Source organism: Pollachius pollachius, assembly GCF_949987615.1.
Source record: "Pollachius pollachius genome assembly, chromosome: 13".
Classification (NCBI taxonomy): domain Eukaryota; kingdom Metazoa; phylum Chordata; class Actinopteri; order Gadiformes; family Gadidae; genus Pollachius; species Pollachius pollachius.
Genome location: NC_136946.1, coordinates 8,007,640 through 8,026,864, shown reverse-complemented (window position 1 = coordinate 8,026,864; position 19,225 = coordinate 8,007,640). Strand labels below are relative to the sequence as shown.

Below are 19,225 nucleotides of genomic sequence, written 5' to 3'. Positions count from 1 at the left end.
TTTTCTTTAAATATCTCATTCCTGAACAGTTTGTTGCATCATAAAAATCCTTTATTGATCCAAAAGAAATGACAAAAATGTAATTCACAATAAGACAACACAAAAACCAGTTTAAATGGAGAGAATCTCACTTTAGTAATATTGAAATCTGGAATGGGGGGGGGGGGGGGGGGAGAGAGAGAGCATGTTCCAAAGCTCTACTGCTGCAAGAAACAGACCCCAAAAAAAAAAGTTATTTATTCAACCACTGAACTAATTATTTAATAATACAATTTTCGGAGACACACTTTAAGGTATCTCAGGTATTTGTGTGCGTGTGTGTACCTTTGCTTTGTTGGGGACGGGCAGGTAGAGCTTGAACTCTGCTGGGAGCTCGTCCTCAGAGTACAGGCGGTCAGAGAAATACACCCTTCTGATGCGACAGTTAGCATGGATCTGGTGTTAAGAAAGCATCAGAGTGAATACGATGGGGCCGGAGTTTCAAAAAGGTCCTACATGCAGAACTAATAACATTGTATGCTTATTAGCCACTGACACCGATGGCTATTGCAATACATGTTGTAGTCCACTGACATCTTCAAGGAAAAAAACTCCTAGGTCACTGGTTTTCAAAGTGTGTTTCACGGCCAAGAAATGGGTCGTAAAAAAGGGACCAAGTGGGTCATGTGGTGGCGTCAATTAAATAAAAATCCAACTGTTGCACCCAAACACATGCAGTACATTTGATCGTAGAATAGGTACATTATGCACGTATGGAAACATTAATAACCTATGCATAAAAACGTTTTTGGTAGTTTTTTCCTAATTTGTTGAATGTCAGTCACACATGCCAATCACTCTTTGATAAATATAAAGAAATGTCTTCCATTTTGAGTTTTATTGTTGGTTGAGGGCTACCCTAAAGGTTTAAGGTTAGCTAAATGCAAGCTTGTATGGCACTGCTATGGCTACCAGAGGTACCTACTTTATTTAACCTGTGTGTGCGCGCTTGTGTGTGTGCGCGTGTGCATGCGTGTCACCTGCACACGGAGCGTCTCGGCGTAGTTGGTCCCGTAGGCGCGGCGCGTGAAGTCGGACAGGTTGAACTGGATCTGGTTCCAGCCCTCGTCAAGCCTCATGGGCATGGTGCAGATGAAGGGCTTCACCCGCGTCGTGCTCTGGTAGTTACTGGCACGGAAACGCCGCCGCACGTTTTTATCATCCAACACCTGGACGGATGTACATTAAAAGAGAAATAAGGCCGCTGAGTCGTCACAAATGGCCGAAATATCTTTTCAAAAATGGACCATATTTATCCACTGGCTAAGGGGTTTGAGTTAAAAATGTGTAGCGATTACAAGTCGTTGAATACTATCAATTTGTGACACACCACAAGTGGGAGGTTGTACTGTAGGAAGCTGGTACAAGTGGATCAATTTTAAAATTGGATTGTAACGACAAATTCTACTATAGGGGCCCGATAAAATGTAATAAAAAATATCAATAATTATATTGTGTGGTAGTCATTCGTGGTTGCTGAACCCACCTGGACTTCAAATGTGAAATATTTCTTCAGATTCTTGATGATCATGACCAGAAAGGGAAGCTTGATGCCCAGTGTTTTCTTAGGGTCAGCAGGGCATGTGATGTAGGTGGTGCTGCGGTGGAAAGTGAAAGAAACAGAGGACTGGGTTACGGTGGAGACTACGAGATGAGATGAGATGATGTTTCTATGACAACAAGAGACAGACGTACCTCACGTTGGACCCCTCGACCTCCAGCACTGAGGACTGGATGTCGTTGTCTGTGATTCTCTTGATGTGGCCATTCCGCACCTGCGTAGCCAAATGATGCACTTTTCCTCACAGGCTTGCTTTTTTTTTACATCATGAAACAAATGGAAGTCTCCGCATTCCATTCAGAATTGTATTGAGTTTTCATGGTTGCCCTAAAGATTCCAGAAGGTTTCCCAACCCAAATAGCCAACATGGACGCTAGGTGATTGCTTGATCAGACAAACCATCAACACCTGGCACCTTATTTTTCTAACAAGTTGCAAGAGGCAAGTAGACAGAAGGTAGTAGGATTGGACTTGTGCCTGAGTCGTTCTGAACGGGCTTACAAGAATCTAGGCAGACAGAGGCAGCAGCCTACTTCTTCATCTCCCATTGGCTGACCCTTCGGTAGCCTTAAGTAGCAATCAACTATAACAACGTTACACCATGGAATAGAGGATTAGAGCAATGTTAATGTTGTATTCATTTAACGCTTGGTCCGTTTTCCCCAAACCATACACTTACGTAGAATGAACTAATATCAAATTGACAAAAACGTGAAAATTATTACCAATGTACTAAGCTGCTATTTAATGTCAACAGTTCACCATCCAATTACAAACATGTGATCGTGTCCTAGCGACCAGCGGCGCTGGACCGGAGGATAGCATCGGGTTCACGCAGAGAACACACTTACCTTCTTATCCCATATCTGAAGCGGCTTGCTGCCTAAGCTATATAGAATTGACAAGAATCCGCTTTGAAACGTGTTCTTAAACATATTTCTGGAGCTCCTGAAGCCGCCCTAGGGACATGTGTTTGGGTTGTCCCAGCAGTTGCTAGCGTTACGTTTGTTTACGGATCTGGTTTCGCTGCCTAATAGTCCCGTGTCATACAAAGACTGTTATGTAAAGTTCCGCTGATGGTCATTAAAACGGTGGCGGAACAACTCCAGCGATCATTTCGAAGTAATTGAGTTAATATTGCTTTGCAGCCTGTAACCTAACACAGAGTTCTTCCTGAGGATTTAAACATGGAGAACAAAATAAACGCCAAGCTTGCCAAGTTGTCAAAGTGTTGCTAGGAAACCGTTCATACATAGGGGGCGTGTCGTGCGAATGTTTTATTCCGAGCAACGCTATTTAGAGAGCGTTAGAGCTATTTAGAGCTGTTTCGCTCTAAATGGCTCTGATTCAAAGAAAAATATTTAGTTGTACTTAAACGTCCACCTATAATACATTAAAACCTCTATACTTTGCATTCCCAGAGAATTAACCTTTTCGGAGAGCAATTAAACAGTCAAAAAGACTGGTATCATAGGCTTACATCTCTACTCTTTGGGGGATCAAAACCATCTTATTAAAAAGGGATACTGGTGTGGGCCAATGTATCGTGACATCTATGTCCCTTCTGTCTGAACAGAGTACAGTGACAAACCAGGGCTAGAATAAGTTCTGTCAAATATTTATCAAAGTCATGCAACATTCAATACAACATTAGCCAGGCACATCCACAGACGAGGAGCCCATGTCACCTGTCAGCCTGCCCCAGATAAATCCACCAGCCATTACTTTCCTCTGAACACCTTCCATCCATCAGGGCTACATCTTGGCCCTCTCTGCACTATACAGCAGCAGGTTTGTTTGACAGGCTGTCAACTTGCTCCACACACACACATGTACACCCCATGCAGGAGCAACACAAACTTCCACACAGCTGTATGCACGCACACACACACTGTGTGTGTGTGCGTGTGACACACACACACACATACAGATACACACACACACACACACACACACACACACACACGCCTCAGGTGGTATTCCACTCATGCTTGTTCAGATTAATACACACACTATGTATGCCGCATGGCTGAAACTAGCTTGTGAAATGGTGGCCCTCCCATCGTATTACATATATAACAAGGTGTAATGAGGTATGTGTTTCTCCAACTACAATATATGTGCCTTGAGACGTTTAAAAAGATGCATTCTCCCCAGTGACTCTGTTCTCTTTCATTCTTTGATCTCCCTGTGTGTCCTCTCCCATTGTTACAGTCTCGCTCACTGTCTCTCTCTCTCTCTTCCTATTGTTTCATCTGTTTCCTTTCTTTAATTCGCTGACAGACCCGTGATATAAGACAGCAATTTTAGTCCTCTATTTTTTTGTTTTCTGTTTACACTCAGTGTTTTTATGGAGAAACAAATTAAACAAAGTTATTGGACAATATGCTACTCTTATCCATTTCTCTGTAGCTTTGTCTCTCTCTCTCAAACACAAACACATACACACAAAATCACACACACATACACACACACACACACACAAAAAAAGGCAGACACACACGATGGGGCCCACCTAAGAAGCCACTTACAACCCTAATGGCAAACAATTCTCTTCCCTCTGTCCTGAGTTTGCACAGTAAAACACTTTTATACAATTATATTGCTCTTGTTTTTTTTTCACAGTCATTACCCGATTCATCATTAGACATTATAATACATTTATTGAAAAAGAAATGTATGCATTCATCAACTAGCTCAACACTGAATGTTACTCTTACTTTTAATTGTAATAAGGCCAAGACAGAAGTTTGTTGTGAGAGAGAGAGGGGGGGGAGAGGGAGAGAGAGAGAGAGGGGGGGGAGAGAGAGAGAGAGAGAGAGAGAGAGAGAGAGAGAGAGAGAGGACCTGCTGCCCGTAGTCCTGCTTTAGCAGAGTCCTGTGAGAAGATCATTGACTGCATGACATCGCTCGCTTCTCTTCCTCCCCGTCCCTCATTTTTCCTCCTCAACGTAGCCACCGAGCCAAGGAACCAGAGCAGAGCCAAGATGGAGAAGACGGAGAAAGAGAAAGACTGAAGATGTCCTAATAATAGAAAAACATTTGATTTGTCTCAACTGCATCACAAGGTAAGGGTCAACACAAGACTACATGTTGAAATGATGTTTGATAAAACAGGTGTGGCCATCTTTTTTCTCATGGACAAAAAAGATACATTAGCTGAATTAATAACTCATCATTGTCTAGTCTGGTGGTCTAAAAGGATAATTCAGCACTGATTAGCATTTTGTTAATTGTCATGAGTTATGGTACAGATGGCTTACTGTTTCATTGCTATATCAAAATATTACGTACTCTTGGAATGTAATGCAAACATCACCAAAATATGGTAGACTTTGTTACATTACATTATATTTTCATGAACAAAACCTATGATAAATTCTCCAGGAAGAAACAGAAACCAGTAAAAACTCATGCCCTGATGATGAATACTCTCAACTCAAACTTAATACTGCTGCTGTAGAATATTAAAGGAGATATCAAATGGGATACTGAAACAGCTCTGTGGTAAACTAATAATATGATTTGGAGTCATTTATGACTGAGGTGTTGAATCTGTGTGAAGGCAAATCCGAGTTATGTTGATTCCGGTCCATCTGTATGATTATGATGAAGAGAGAGGGAGAATATATATAATATCAATCTTGTCGCCAAGTCATGTTAACAGATAGTAATTCATCCGTCTTGTGTATTCAAAGTCACTTTGTCATAACTAAGGTGTTCCGCTGCTTTCTAACAGAAAGTTGAGTGTTGACTTGACATTGTTCAGGGGCCATTTCTGTCTAGTTTTATTCCTGAGTATCGGAGGGATGTTGGAAACAGCCACGCTCCATATTTCACCTTGGAAACTGGTGATAACCAGTAGGCCTTAGTAAACTTTCACCTCACCAATTCCATTAAGGGATGAGTCAAATTCAGTCATTTGACTCATGTAACAAGTGGCCATTTATGTCACAATAGTCAGCAAGGAATTAATTTATATTTCAAATAACCCAAAAAATTTCAGTGTCCATAAACAGTGAAGATATAGTGCTGGCTAATCCCATGACGAAGGTCCCACAATGTATATTTTAATACAATGCAGCCTCCTATTTAAATATATAGTTTGATTTAAGTCCTGTCTGGCTAGTGTATACATACAGTCTCTTTAAAGTCGTTCACACTCAAACAGGATGCGTGCACTTCTTTAAATGGACCAGGTGGAGGGGCGACATACATCTTACTCTCAATAAACCAAGTGTCACATGTGTGTTTAGTTAGAATCGTTCTTATAATACATACACTGGCTTAATACCACAGTGCTGTGATGGTTACAGTCTTTTCTTCTTGTGAACATCACCTGACTTAACACAAGTTGGGTGAAGGACATACACACACATACACACACACACACACACACACACATACAGCCAGGTCATGTCTCTGCAGTGACAGAGTGGTTTGTTGAAAGATGTCACATCCTTTTTTTAGAGTAGGCATTAAAATATTTTCACTGGCTTTAAATAGAAGGACAGTGTTTATAAAACGTGTGTGTGTGTGTGTGTGTGGGGGGGGGGGGGTTGCCGTCGGGATTAACTCTCTACTGCTGATGTTGACTTTACTTTTGTGTGTATGTGTGATTTGGTATTAGTTTATGTGTGTGTGTGTGATTTGGTGTTAGTGTGTTTGCGTGTGTGATTTTTTATTAGTGTGTGTGTGTTTTTGTATTAGTTTGTGTGTATGTTGGGGGGGGGTTTGTATTAGTGTGTGTTTGTGTGTGTGTGTGTGTGTGTGTTTGACATTTCTGTATGAATTTGTGAGGGACATATTGTACGAATGTCTGACGTGTGCATGCCTGCGTGTCTAAGTATGGGTTTGCTGAGAAAAAATTCTAACGTTTCTGAGCCTTGTTAATCTGTTCTGAGAATGCACACCTCATCATTTAAAGTAGAATGGCTTCATCTATTTATAAACATCTGCCTTCCTCGGGCAGAGGTCTGGCGTTGCAAAGACTTTTGGATTTACTCTTCATCATTTATTATTGGAGCTAGAAACCAGTGGTCTTCTCACCCATCGTTCATTTAATAACTTTATGGCGACTTTATTTTTAACCGTTTCTAATTTGATCTGAACCAAGACCATTTCGGTTGAACCAGTCCTTAACTTTGCTCTCCTCTGGCGTTATACAGAACCCTAAACCAATAATCCAATGGAGAACATTCTCGGGGATGTCAGCAGCAGCACCACCGTGAAGCTGCCGCCGAGCCCGACGCCAGGACCGACCAACTGCAGTGCGTGGGACCAACAGTGGGGGGCGCCATATCTGCACAGGCTGGCGCACCTCGATGCTCAGCTCTACAAGGATTACTATGCAGTGTGGCTCTCACTTCTGGTAGGGCGCTATAAAGCCTTTTTTATAGGCCATAATACATATGTATATATGTGTAAAATAAATTGCATTATTTGCGTTACATTATTTTATTTGCATATGGCTTTATTATGACTATATTTGCATTTATTCCAGTTGCTGATACATTTTTACAATTGTTTCACAGAATGTTTTTATTCAGGTAAGACTATTTCAAGAAAATGGTTTGAAAAAGAACGATACATTTTTTGATACTTTGAGAGATGTTTCTTTCACCCTCCCCCCAAGGTGTCCAACTGCCTGATGCTGGTGATCGGCGTGGCCCTCAACAGCCTGGCCCTCTACGTGTTCTGCGGCGCGTCCAGCCAGTCCTCCGCGCCAGTGGTTTACACGATAAACCTCGCGATAGCCGACCTGCTGGTGGCGTTGTCGCTCTCCGCGCGCATCGCGCTCTACCACAGCGGCGGGAGCTGCCTGGCGTGCTCCTACGTGCATACCTTCAGCTACTTCGTCAACATGTACTGTAGCATCCTCTTCTTGACCAGGTAGAGGAAAATGTCTACCGTTTGTTGAGGCTTCTCTACTGAGCGCAGGAGATGAGATGGCAGTAATGTTTTTATGAAGCGCGTGCGGTTATTAATAAGTCGCACGCGCGCTGTAGTAAGTCGCATGCGCACTTAAAGTAGTCTACTTGTCGTACTACTTTCTATAGAAAGTGCGCTTTTGTAAAGCACGCATGCGAGTTATCAATCGCACGCGCGTTTTATAAAAATAATAATTCCCATCTCACCTCCCGGGCTCCGTTCTTCTCTCACACTCGTGTAGGCTACTTGGTGAAACGTTTGTGGTGATCTAGTCAGCTTAACGACTGAATAGTGAATAGCGTTGTGTCTCTGGTAGCATCTGCATCGACCGCTACCTGGCGGTGGTGCACGCCTCCGGCACGCTGCACCGGTGGAGGACGGCGGGAGCGGCCCGCTGCCTCAGTGCTCTAGTGTGGTTCATCGCCGTGGTGGTCACCTACTCCTTCCAGGTAGACACGCACGCACACAAGCGTACACGCACACACGCAAGGCAGGCATGAAAACACTCTGGCACACCAGAACACTTAAGGAAGTGCTCTCCCACACTGACACAAACGGCCCACACACGGTGTACACTCTGTTCAAGTAGAGTATGAGTATAGGACATATAAATAAGCTCAACTAAAAGCCTCCAGGGACCCACAGACACACACACACACGCACGCACACACACACGCACACACACACACACACACACACACACCTTTGGTTCTGGTCTCATCCTGCACTCAAGAGGCCTGGTGGGGCTGCTGCCTTGGCTGGGCGGGGGTGTGGCCTGTAGTCCTGCTGCTGTAGGGCTGTCTGGAGGACAGGCTGGGAGGGCCTCCTCCTAGCCCGTCCAGGCGGCGGAGCTTAGCGGAGCCCCCTTCCACTAGGGTGAGGGGGCTCCGTCCCCATCTCCCCGGCTGCTGTGTTGCCAAGCACAGGTTTGGCCGGCAGCCCTCATGATGAAATCATGGGAGGTGATAGTTTCTCCCGTGATGGTTTTAGCATAATACGACCACAAGGATGTGATGACTAGCTTGCGTATATCCACTGCTCTTTCTGCCCCTTTCTCCTCTGTCGTCGCCCCCCCTCCCTCCCTCCCTCCACCCCCTCCATCCACCTCCTCTAGACCGCGGCGCTAGAGTTCGGCACCTCCTGCGTGCTGCTCCCCGCCCTCTTCTACCTGACGGTGCTGGAGTTCCTGCTCCCCCTGCTGGCCGTGGTGGGCTTCACCCTGCGCGTGGCCTGCTTCCTCAGCTCCGCCCCCTCCGGCCGGGGCCACGCCCCCATGCCCCGCCAGAGCCTGGAGCGGCGGGCCCGTGCTGTGCGGCTCCTGGCCACCGTGCTGGTGGTGTTCACCGTGTGCTTCACGCCCTTCCACGTGCGACAGGCCCTGGTCTACTTCCGGGCGAGAGGCGGAGGAGGGGGAGGAGCTAGAGGGGGAGGAGGAGAGGGGGAGGAGGGGCCAGGGAAGGAGGCGGGGCAGGTGCTGGCCTATCACGTGACGGTGACGCTGAGCAGCCTCAACAGCTGCCTGGACCCCGTGGTGTACTGCTTCGTGACGGACAGCTTCAAGAGGCTGTGGCGCCGCAGGGTGAGGAGGAGGAGGAGGGGCAGGGGGGGATGGGCGACAGGGGAGGAGGAAGAAGGGGCGGCAGGGGGCTCGACGGTGGCGATAGGAGGAGGAGGAGGAGGAGGAGGAGGAGGAGAGATGCCCCCGGTGAAGAAGTGTTCAGGGACAGCCATGGCGCTGGCTCAGAGTGTGGCCACGCTCACGCTGGCCTCTGTGCCCGGACCCTCCCCCGCCTCCTCCCCCCTCGCTGGGGAGCACTCCGCCTAGAGGACCTCCAGGTACACCTCCATGCCCGAGGAGGAGGAGGAGGAGGAGGAGGAGGAGCTGGTGCCATGCTCAGCAGAGAGACATAGCGATAAAGGGTTGACATAGCAGAAGAGTTTCTGTGGAAGAGGATGATGAGGTCAGCCTGCATCTTGCATCTTGTATTAATGACTGAAGTCTATCCTTTGGGTCTTTGAGGGCCTTTTAGTGCAGGTGTGTCAGTCATTTTGGTTGATTTCTCAACTAGCTGACACAGTCCATCAGTAAGAATTAGATAAAGCAGAATTTCAACGATAGAGAAGTAAACCAACTTAGTCTCCTTCAATTATTCCAAAATTGTTCTATCGATATTTCCCGATTTGTTCTAACGGCTCGGGGACATTCTGAGTCTATGATGGCCCGTGTGATCGTGGTTATGGGTGAAACAGAGACTGAAGCAAACGTGCTGAAGGCGGGGGTTGTGTAGGGGAAGGACAGCGTGCAACGGAGCTGCCCTCTCTGAACGAACGCATTTAAGAGGCTGGAGACGGAGCCTGCCCTCAACAGAATAAACTGTTGTAGTCGTAACTCTCCCCGGAGCTTATTGTAAAACCACTCTCCGCGCCTCGTGTTTACCTGTTCGTCTCAGCGTGTCTGGACGGAGACGCGATGTTTGCCGTTTCTATAGCGATCCTCGTATCCCAGGAGTATTCCAGGAAATCCTGCGGACGCTGATAACATTGTTTACGTGATGGACGTTACTAAGTGAGGTTTCGTTCATTGTTTCCTCTTTTGAATCACATGGAAGTCGTTCACGACGTGGCACATTATGAAACAAAGTTAAACTGACAGACGCGAGGTCAAACGCAGTCGACGCGTCTGAGATAGTACATGCAGAAAGTGGAAGCCATTGCCCTACGCTTACTATTTTCCATTCACTAAGTATAAGTGGACCAATACAAGTGCATTAATGACTTAACACTTTAGTTATTGTAATTTTTTCATATTTTATAACTAAAAATGTACTCAAAAACCAAAGAAATTACTTCAGAATTTGTTATTGACAGTCTCTAAAATAAAGTTTATTTTATTTTGTATTTTCTATACTTAATTCTCCAAAGACATTTTTGAGAGATAGTTATTCACAAAGGTTTATATTAAGCCATACGTTGTATTATTTATTGCTGCATTATTCGATTTAGTTATTGAAATTTATATTAATGTAGATGTAATAGAGAGCCAGTGAGCCATAATTCACAAAATATAAAAATAAACATGTTTTTCATTTATTTGTTTTGCTGGGCATTTGTTTTCATCACGGTCGTTTTACTTAGTTTAGTCTAGGAGGTAGATTACTTTATTTTTTTCAAATGAACTAGTAGGCCTTCTAGTAGTATTCTTATTCCTAAAACTCAAGTTAATCAAGTTGTAAAGTTAATGTTGCCAATACATTGTGGATCCACAAGAGGTCACTGTTTATCCACATCGAGGGGTCTGATAAAACGCTGACCTTGGAGCAGAGCTACCATGTCATTGGATGTCGGCCAATCTATCATTAAGCCATGTCACTACGTCACCGGTATATTGTTGCACAGATAATGTATGTATGAGTGAGTGATTAAGTGAATGGGTGTCAATAAATAGCCTATATACCCTGCCACCAGCATCATCCCACATATTAAATATAAATAAAAAAATACAATGTTTGGATTGATACGGAATACTGCGTTTTTCAAGGGCTTGAATCAGTTAATGTCTCAGCAGGTCCCCTACGTAACTCCAGGGTCGGGTATGATACTTTTTTGACTTCGCTGACAAATAAGGTCCCGTCGTGTGACTGCTGATGAAACACGCGGCCAGACTGCGGTTTCACTGCCGCTTCGACACTTCTGCCAAGAAAATGCCATTAGGCTTACTCGGCGTCTGATTTCCTCCAGACAGATGCAAATATTTTCTGGGTTAAAGAGCAGAGGAACCGTCAGACACTTTTCATTGCACATGCATGTTCGTTTGCATCTGATTGTATGTTTGTGCTCGTCGTGTGATCGTCGCAGGCTGCTGATCTTGACTCGTGATGCAAATGCTGTGGCTTGCATGTGTTGTGTGCGCGCGCGCGCACACACACACACACACACACACACACAATAAAATTGTCATGTTTTCCTTTAAACCTATATATCCTATTTTCACATTCACAAGAAAAAAAGAGTCATACACAATTTCCTTCAGATTTTTTTCCTTTCTTAGGGTGCGTTCCATACAGTGTGAAGAGTCCCATAGGAAGGCCCAAGCATAATATATTTACACAAGTTTATATTTATATGTGTATATATACAATCCTTATATATAGAAAACATAGGCCAAAAAAATAATCCGCAAAATAAAGAACCTAAAAAGAGAAATATATTTGTGTATATTTTTATATATATATATATATATATATATATATATTGCATCGTATTTATCTATTTTATGACAAAGGCATTTATAGAGTATACTGCACAAATCTGTTTCCCATTATCTTAAAGTATATTCTATCTCTAGACTTCTATCTCTGTCAAGATAAAGTATATAGGCCACTGTCTTCTCTCACGTCCAATACATAACACGGCGTAACATGTAAAACGTAACATAACCAAAATGCAAAGCCTCTCACGGGCGGCTCGACGAAGATTCACGAGCAGTGCTTGGTTTGGTGCAGCGCGCCACGAGCGCGACGAGGTGCGTTTCACGTTCTCAGAACTCGGTGACGTCAAGACACACGGCACACGTGCTGTTTACAGTGCAGCAAGAAGGTGGCGCTAGAAGCGGCTTCAAGTTCTGAAATAACATGCGTCCCGTACAGCTATTCTTTTTCCGACCACATGGCTCTGAATCTAACAGAAGCCACGAACACGACAAGAGTGTGGAAACAGTGCCCAATAGAGGTCAGTGTCCAATGTGTGTGTGTGTGTGTGTGTGTGTGTGTGTGTGTGTGTGTGTGTGTGTGTGTGTGTGTGTGTGTGTGTAAACCCAAAGACCGTCAAGAACTATAACCCAAGACAACTTGCAATGACAGCTGAGATGATTATTTTTTTGTAAAATGCACAAGTAATTATTTCAAACGCATATCCCACACAACAATCTCCCGCTGTTCACCCACCCACTCAGGTGGCTACACAGCCACTCTCCTCTCTCGACAGCAGTAAATAAGACTTTTTTCAAACTAACTCAGGCCAACTGGTTGGATGATGGTTATTTAGTTTTAAATAAAGTGAAAGTGTCCTTTTAAAACAAGAAAGCTTAAAAAAATAAATATTTCAATCTTCTTTTGCAAAAACGATTTGTTTTCCTCAAACCAACTATATGTGCAAGTTCATGTGCAATGTTAGACCCCCCCCCCCCCCCCCCCCGCCTTGTTAAACCATGAAACTTAAAGGGATTTCAGTTGAAACCCCTTTTTACATTCATTGACCTCGGTCACCCCAAGTCACCTGATGGAATCAAAAAAGCAGGAAAACAACACAATCTCCCAGCAGGCCACTCTGTGAACACATTCCACAGTCCCCGGCCATGGGCCCGTGACCATAAGCCAAGCTTAGACGTGTAACTTCCCCGTTACACTTTCACAGACATACTGAAGTCGCACCACAAGTATTTAGTTCTGCCTCGCAAGGGCTCATCAGTTTCAAAAAATCAGTGTACACAGCTCGGCGTCACAGCTGAAATATTACTTATCATGTTTTGATGCGTTGTATTTGCCCACAATACAAGCGAGCGGTTGTGTTGAATCACTACACACGCGTCGTGCTGGAACTAATCAACGATTTGTTGAACCTGAGGGCCTTGTCGAATGGGCCCCTGACATGATGTTTGGGCTGCGTGCATGTTGGTGGGTTTCTAAAGAGGGAGTTCAAGCAGGAGAAAGCAGCATCCAACCATGCATCAGCGGGGCAATAGAAAGTATTGGGACAATCAAAATGAGAGAATTGTACTTTGGCTTTTTTTCCACATGCACCGCGGTGTTGCATGCAAACCTCCCTCGAGAACAAACACAGGGGTCCCTTGTGGATTATTGTTACGTGTTTGTGTATGTGTATCCCAGGTCTACCAGTCCAGGCTCCCAGGGCTTTTAATAACCAAAACAAAGTGATGATGATGATGTAACACCCAGAGGGGAACAAAAACAACTAAAATTGTTTGTTGAAACTCATGAAAACAACTTCATGGGCCGAATATACAGGCCAGCCAATATCCTGACTACCACTGCCAGATACCATTTCAGTTGGGGATTCGACCAATAAGGGTGAAATAGGCCTTTTCGACTTCCTTTCTTATAGATTAACTATGGTTGAAATCATCCAGCACTTTTATTTAAATGGGTTATACATAAGGGATAGCACCTTTTCTATTTAACTTGCATGTATCTTCCCAATTTTTCATATTCCAAATACTAATCTCAGCCAATAACAAACATGCCAAATAGCCATGATGTATTAAACCCCTAAAGCACCATCAAACCTTTCCTTCTTAATATAATATATATTAGAAAATATTTACGTCTACCTATCACAGTTTAACGTAACATCAGCTTTCACTAAATCTGCATTTATTCTGCACTCAACTAATGTCACTACATGCACCTGTAACCTTTTATACTTACACCTTGCACTGTCCACTCACAGCTGCCTTTGGCCTCCATGCCATCAAGGATCGGCCAATCACACGACCAGAAGACAGAGGGAGGGACAACAAGATTGAATTAACACAGGCCTTTAACTCGAGCCACAACAAGAGAAGAAACCAAATAACCAACGGGTAAGGGAAGCGAAAGTGATTGTTGTCCTTTTGGGCAGAGCATGCTACTTGGGTGAATTAAAACAACCATTTTCCCGAAATTTTCAATGATTTAAACGTGCTTAAAATTGTAGGTTCCAACTTATACTTTACCGCCCAAAGGTTAACCTCTCAACAAGCTGACATTGTCCATCAAAGTAGGACCTGGATTACGTTGCACTTCAACAATGGAGACATGAACTACACAGTATTCAGAAAAGATTTCAACTCACAGCCAGAGACTCTACTCTCCCATGTGTCCAACCATGTCCCTAAACAAGACACTCACCCTCCTCTTCCTCCAGGCACTGTATATCCCATCCCTACTTAACCTCAAACCCATTCAGATGGTTTCTACTACGCCTCACATCCATTCATATTTCTGTCTCCCATCCAGCACAGTTCTCCATCAAGTTTTAGTTTTTTTGGCCCCTGAGAGCACCACCAGAAAGGCTCAAAGCCCAACCAACAACATCTGATCTTCCCTTTGATTGACACCCTGTTTCTGTCGAATAACTCCCCAATCATCTCCTCTTCCACAGTCTTGGTTAGAGCCTTGTTTGGTTTCACTGTTCCACCGTACAGCTTTGGGAAATCTGCTGAAGTAACAAGGGGGAAGGGCCTATCAGAGGAAGGGGGCAATTGCCACGCACCCCTTAAAAACCATCCACCTGGCGGTTTTCTTCCAGACCACAGATGACTCAATACTTTCATCAGCAAAAACAAAGAGAGCGGTCATGCATTGCAGACGTGGTGCTGACAGACGCGAAAGCGAAGTGAGGGGCAAGAGCAGAGAAGGCTGAATCCCATCCGATCCTGACTCACGTGTTTTGGTTACGCAACCTCACTCCCCAGAGCCACCGGCATGCAGCATATACAGAGTCCTGTTATTAGGATTCGTCAGATAAAACTTAGAAACAAACCAAAAACAAAAGCCTTAACATTAACATCGTCGACGGAGGTTCAGTGTAGCGGGTAACTTTGAAAATAGGTCACTAAGTGTTGAGAAAGAAAAGAAAAATAAAGTAGCACTGTTTTGTTTTTTTCAGCTTTGTTTGACCTGGAGTAATGCCCCTAGCACTGCCCATATATTGCATTTGGCAACTTACCAGAAGTTGGAACTTTTAAGTGAATTCAGCTATGATCGAGATTCAAGTGTTTTTTTCTTTTTAACTCCTGGGTCAACCTTTTAACAGAAAGCCCTCAGGACTCCGACCCCGTTCAGACAAGGGAGTCCTAAAACACGTTCGGCGCGGGACTCTACAAGGAGCAGATGTGTCTCTCTGGGGGTCACTAAGACTTGGAAATGGATCACACTATTATCACACGAAATTCCTCTTCCCCCCCCCGGGCAACAGTCCAGATTACGCTGAGCCGTCTGATTTTCTGGTGAGCGAACCGATTTTCGGAGAAGAGGTTTTTTGGATCATAAACAAGGCCCAAAGTCCTAAAATGTCTGAAGAAACATTGCTGTTCAAGAGTCTTAAAGCGAAAGTAACCTGATCCCGTTTCGGCCACAAAGCAGAGCATAGATTGTCTTATGTCCCATGGTTCCGTGTGGTTGAGTGCGACGCCTGTTTTCGGACAAACAGACTAATTCCAACACAATTTTTGTCATCCGTAGTCCCAATTGGTGAGGAAGAACTCCGATGTTATTTTCCCATAATTGCAGCTTTCAGGGACAGGGTTCGTTTATCAGCTAGTCAACGTTGTCCAACATTGACCTCAACCATAATCCCGAGGGATGGATTACGCATGTGTGTGTGTGTGTATGTATGTATATGTGTATGTGTGTAAAACAAAGTCCCCTGAAGATTACTGTCCAGGTGGTTGCTCATTAGCACCCCCTAGAGGCCCTGAGTGATATAAATGGATCTTTCACACACAAAAACACACACATCCTCCTTTAGAACAGGTTCTTTTGTCGGATGTGTGGGAGAGGAATTTGGTTGATGGCTTGTCATGATTGGTTGACGGCTGGCCGGGACTCGTGCTGAACCAATCAGGTCGCGACGACTCCGCCGGTCCCGAGCCAGAATGAATACGTTGGTTTGAACATCCACGGAAAAAACAAACAGCCCGAAATAGGAGGTATCAGATCGGCCAGTGTCAGCTAAAGGCCCCATCTTCTCCCCTCCTTTAGGAACGCCATTTTGGAAAGGTCAACGTTCTTCGCATTCATCACTCTCGGCTGGAAGACAAACGGACAAAGAAGCGGGTCTTCTTCGGTTCTTGGTTCCCTTGGTTATGGAATCAATGGCATTGATGTCTGCGGCGGCCATCTCAACAGTTCCCTGCGAGGGCCCCGCCCTGTTCCAGGGGAGCCAAATGATCACAGAGCAGACTCGTTGCCCAGGTGACAGGAAGTGGAATTGTCGGTGGTGGTGGTGGTTGTGGTGACAGTGGTTTTCTTGCCGAGCCTCAGGAAGCTCGGTGTATCTATGACGACACTGACTGACACTCGGTTGCCATTGGTCTGTTCCGGTGCTGTCAAGGCCCGCCTCTCCAGCGCTTTAGCTGACTCCGCCTCCCTGTCAATCACAACGAGAATCAGACGAGAAAAGTGGTACAATTGATCACTATGACTGTTTAGTTTAGTTTATTAGTTGAGTTGACAGGGCAGTTTAACTGCTGCAGGTCGTTTTCACAGCCTCCTCATCTACAAAAGCCTTGTCTGACTTTGATTCGTCCCTCTGTATGAATATTGACTGACAACTTGTGCAACTTCCAACCACAGTTCATTATTACCCAGGAGAAGCCAGGGCAGCCATGGTGCTGTGGAGGACAAGGACTATACTGGTTTAATACCGACCAATCACAACCACATCAGGGTATCTTCCTCTAAACTAAAGTGGTGGTGTGATTTGCGCCGATTGAATGGGAACCAGGTTCCAACCGGGAATGAATATATTGGTCTGCAAGTTAAAAATCTCTATTGATTCATTCAATGATAAAGTTTGGAGGTCATTCAATCAATCCAATGCCCTTTTCAGGTAATATTCTCTTCCAAATCAAGGAAAACATTAACACCAGTGTATTCCTTTGAGGAATTTTCCCCAGGGTTTCTCCTAGTTAGGACCAGTGGGCCAAGGGCGTTAACGCCGGCTCCTCCTCACCCTCCGTGGGGCGCTGGGTAGATGACCAGGAACAGGGCGGTGAAGAAGCCCAGCAGCGAGCCCCCGGAGGCCACCATGGGAATGACGCGCACGCTGCCGCACGCCTCCACCACCGAGCCCAGCGCCGACGCCACCAGGATCTGGCTGATGTACACCTGGAGGGGGAACACCGTCGGGTCACACCACCACCAGATCCAACCGCGTGTGCCGCACAACCTAACCCTAACCCTAACTCTTTTACCCCTTTGGCGTCGTTTGTAGATGGTGGCTCAAGCCTAGCGTGACATATCCACCTAGCTACAACATAACATAACGTATCTAACTAGCTGCAGGTTCCAGTGTTACATAAAGCATGGCATTGCGTTCTTTTTATAATTTGCTATATCAATTATGACCAAACATAACAGAAATGCTAATTAGAACCATTTAAATAAATGCTGTCTGCTTGCTCTGTCAATTAATGAATCACGCTAATGAACACAATTTATCTTGAATTCATTATATTCTTTTCTTATTTTTCCTTATTTTCCCGACACATTGAACGTGGTACGAAACGACTGACTAACGGACAGGGGGACGGATGTGTGACCGGCCGGTTCCGGCTGCTTACCTGACAGGTTAGGATGGCACAGTCCACGCCGAAGCCCCTTCGGGAGTTACCGGGACTGTGGTGGACGTACTGCAGAGCGGAGGAACCGCACAGGCAGAGGGTTAGGTCAAGGCTCGGGTTTGACTTATCACGATGTGGAGCAGAGTTAAGCTGAGCTTGGAGAACAATAGCTGTCCCTTTAAAGGTCCAATGACATGCCACCAGTGTGAGTGTGATTAGCCTTACAAGCCGTTTTTGAAAACACTTGGCATGTCCATCTAGGTGTGTGCTGGATCTTCTGTCCGTCATACATCTAGGAGGACACGCCCACTTGAGATGTCATAAGAGACTGACTTTCCAAGCGGCTTGTAAAGGCTAATCTCAATCACACCTGGTGGCATGTCATGGGACCTTTAAGCTGAGCTCGGAGGACGATAGCAGTACCTTTAACCAGCCAGTAGGCTCAGGCCGGAGGAAAGGCCCAATTAGGACTGATTGGTTTTAGGTGTGTGAGGGGGACGGTGGATTTATGAATCGTAAATCTCTAAAAGCTTAGCGAGATTAATAACTGATTAGAACAAGCTTTTCCAGGATATTACAATGATTATAATCAACAAACACACTACCAAACAAAATAACAAACAGGGCGAACAACAACAAAATGGCGAGGAGGTTTGGACCAAAGCAAAGTATTGACTTTGTTCCTTTTTCTCTCTGAAGTGCGACCGAACATCTTCCCAGAGCCAGTCAGAAGCATTTCAACATTTCCACTTTTTTAAGGGTGTACTAGAAACTTCCACCACATCAACACTGTTATAAATATATGTGGTGTGTGTGTGTGTCTATGTGTGTGTGTGTGTGTGTGTGTGTGTGTGTGTGTGTGTGTGTGTGTGTGTGTGTGTGTGTGTGTGTGTGTGTGTTTGTTACCCGTTTGATCTCGTGGTACTGGCCCAGCAGGGCGTAGGGACAGTAGGAGATGCTCATAGAGATCACCCCCATGCTACTGATCATCACCATGGCAACGTAGACGTTGGGGAAAATCGCCATGACGGCGGTGCCTGAAGGAAGGAAGGGAAGACAAGATGTGACCCTGAATTAACTTTGGCCCTTTTTTTAATTGTTCCAAGCCTAGTATTTCTATGTTCTACTACAGCAGCCGGGTGTTGAGAACTCACCGACGGAGAACGCCAGAGTACCAACGATGTAGATGACCTTGATGCTCAGGTCAAAGTTGTCCAGATACTTCTGAAGGATGGCTGAGAGAGAGAGCCAGAGAGAGAGAAAGGGAGAGCGGGATTCAGAATTTAGAGTGTGTCGCAGTACACTCAAGTACATATGATCATATTATGTCATCCATGGTATTCAATTCATTC

General features: G+C 45.0%; 3 protein-coding genes across 4 annotated transcripts in view; 1 reads left to right on the top strand and 2 right to left on the bottom strand.

The window, feature by feature from the left end:
• Positions 1-41: 41 nt before the first annotated feature.
• cfap20 (cilia and flagella associated protein 20) lies at positions 42-2,698 on the bottom strand. Of its 2 annotated transcripts, none has more exons than XM_079749663.1 (6): positions 2,452-2,698; positions 1,735-1,814; positions 1,526-1,637; positions 1,020-1,208; positions 325-435; positions 42-200 (listed from the first exon to the last, which is right to left on the bottom strand). In XM_079749663.1, the coding sequence occupies exons 1-6, from the start codon at positions 2,533-2,535 to the stop codon at positions 198-200; spliced, it is 579 nt and encodes a 192-aa protein (XP_079605789.1). In that variant the 5' UTR covers positions 2,536-2,698; the 3' UTR covers positions 42-197. The 2 variants fall into 2 exon arrangements, with proteins under 2 accessions (XP_079605789.1, XP_079605788.1); XM_079749662.1 differs by having other exon boundaries at positions 42-203; positions 2,452-2,696.
• A 4,090-nt stretch (positions 2,699-6,788) lies between these two features.
• LOC307084854 (G-protein coupled receptor 20-like) lies at positions 6,789-9,356 on the top strand (the record flags this gene model as incomplete). Its single annotated transcript, XM_079749357.1, has 4 exons — positions 6,789-6,971; positions 7,236-7,492; positions 7,848-7,980; positions 8,646-9,356. 4 exons carry the CDS (start codon positions 6,789-6,791, stop codon positions 9,354-9,356), a joined length of 1,284 nt encoding a protein of 427 aa, XP_079605483.1.
• Positions 9,357-10,600: 1,244 nt separating this feature from the next.
• The window catches only part of slc45a4a (solute carrier family 45 member 4a), a 39,948-nt gene continuing 31,323 nt past the window's right edge, over positions 10,601-19,225 (bottom strand). Inside the window, 5 exon segments of the mRNA XM_079750090.1 lie at positions 10,601-16,678; positions 17,264-17,418; positions 17,874-17,942; positions 18,780-18,910; positions 19,028-19,108. Of these exon segments, the coding sequence (XP_079606216.1) occupies positions 16,480-16,678; positions 17,264-17,418; positions 17,874-17,942; positions 18,780-18,910; positions 19,028-19,108 (635 nt within the window). The 3' untranslated portion in view covers positions 10,601-16,479.

Coding starts and splice junctions, on each gene's coding strand:
- cfap20 (XM_079749662.1), bottom strand. CDS start 2,535: ATGTTTAAGAACACGTTTCAAAGCGGATTCTTGTCAATTCTATATAGC. Junction 1,815..2,451: donor TTCAGATATGGGATAAGAAG/GTAAGTGTGTTC, acceptor TTGGCTACGCAG/GTGCGGAATGGCCACATCAA. Junction 1,638..1,734: donor GTCGAGGGGTCCAACGTGAG/GTACGTCTGTCT, acceptor TTTCCACCGCAG/CACCACCTACATCACATGCC.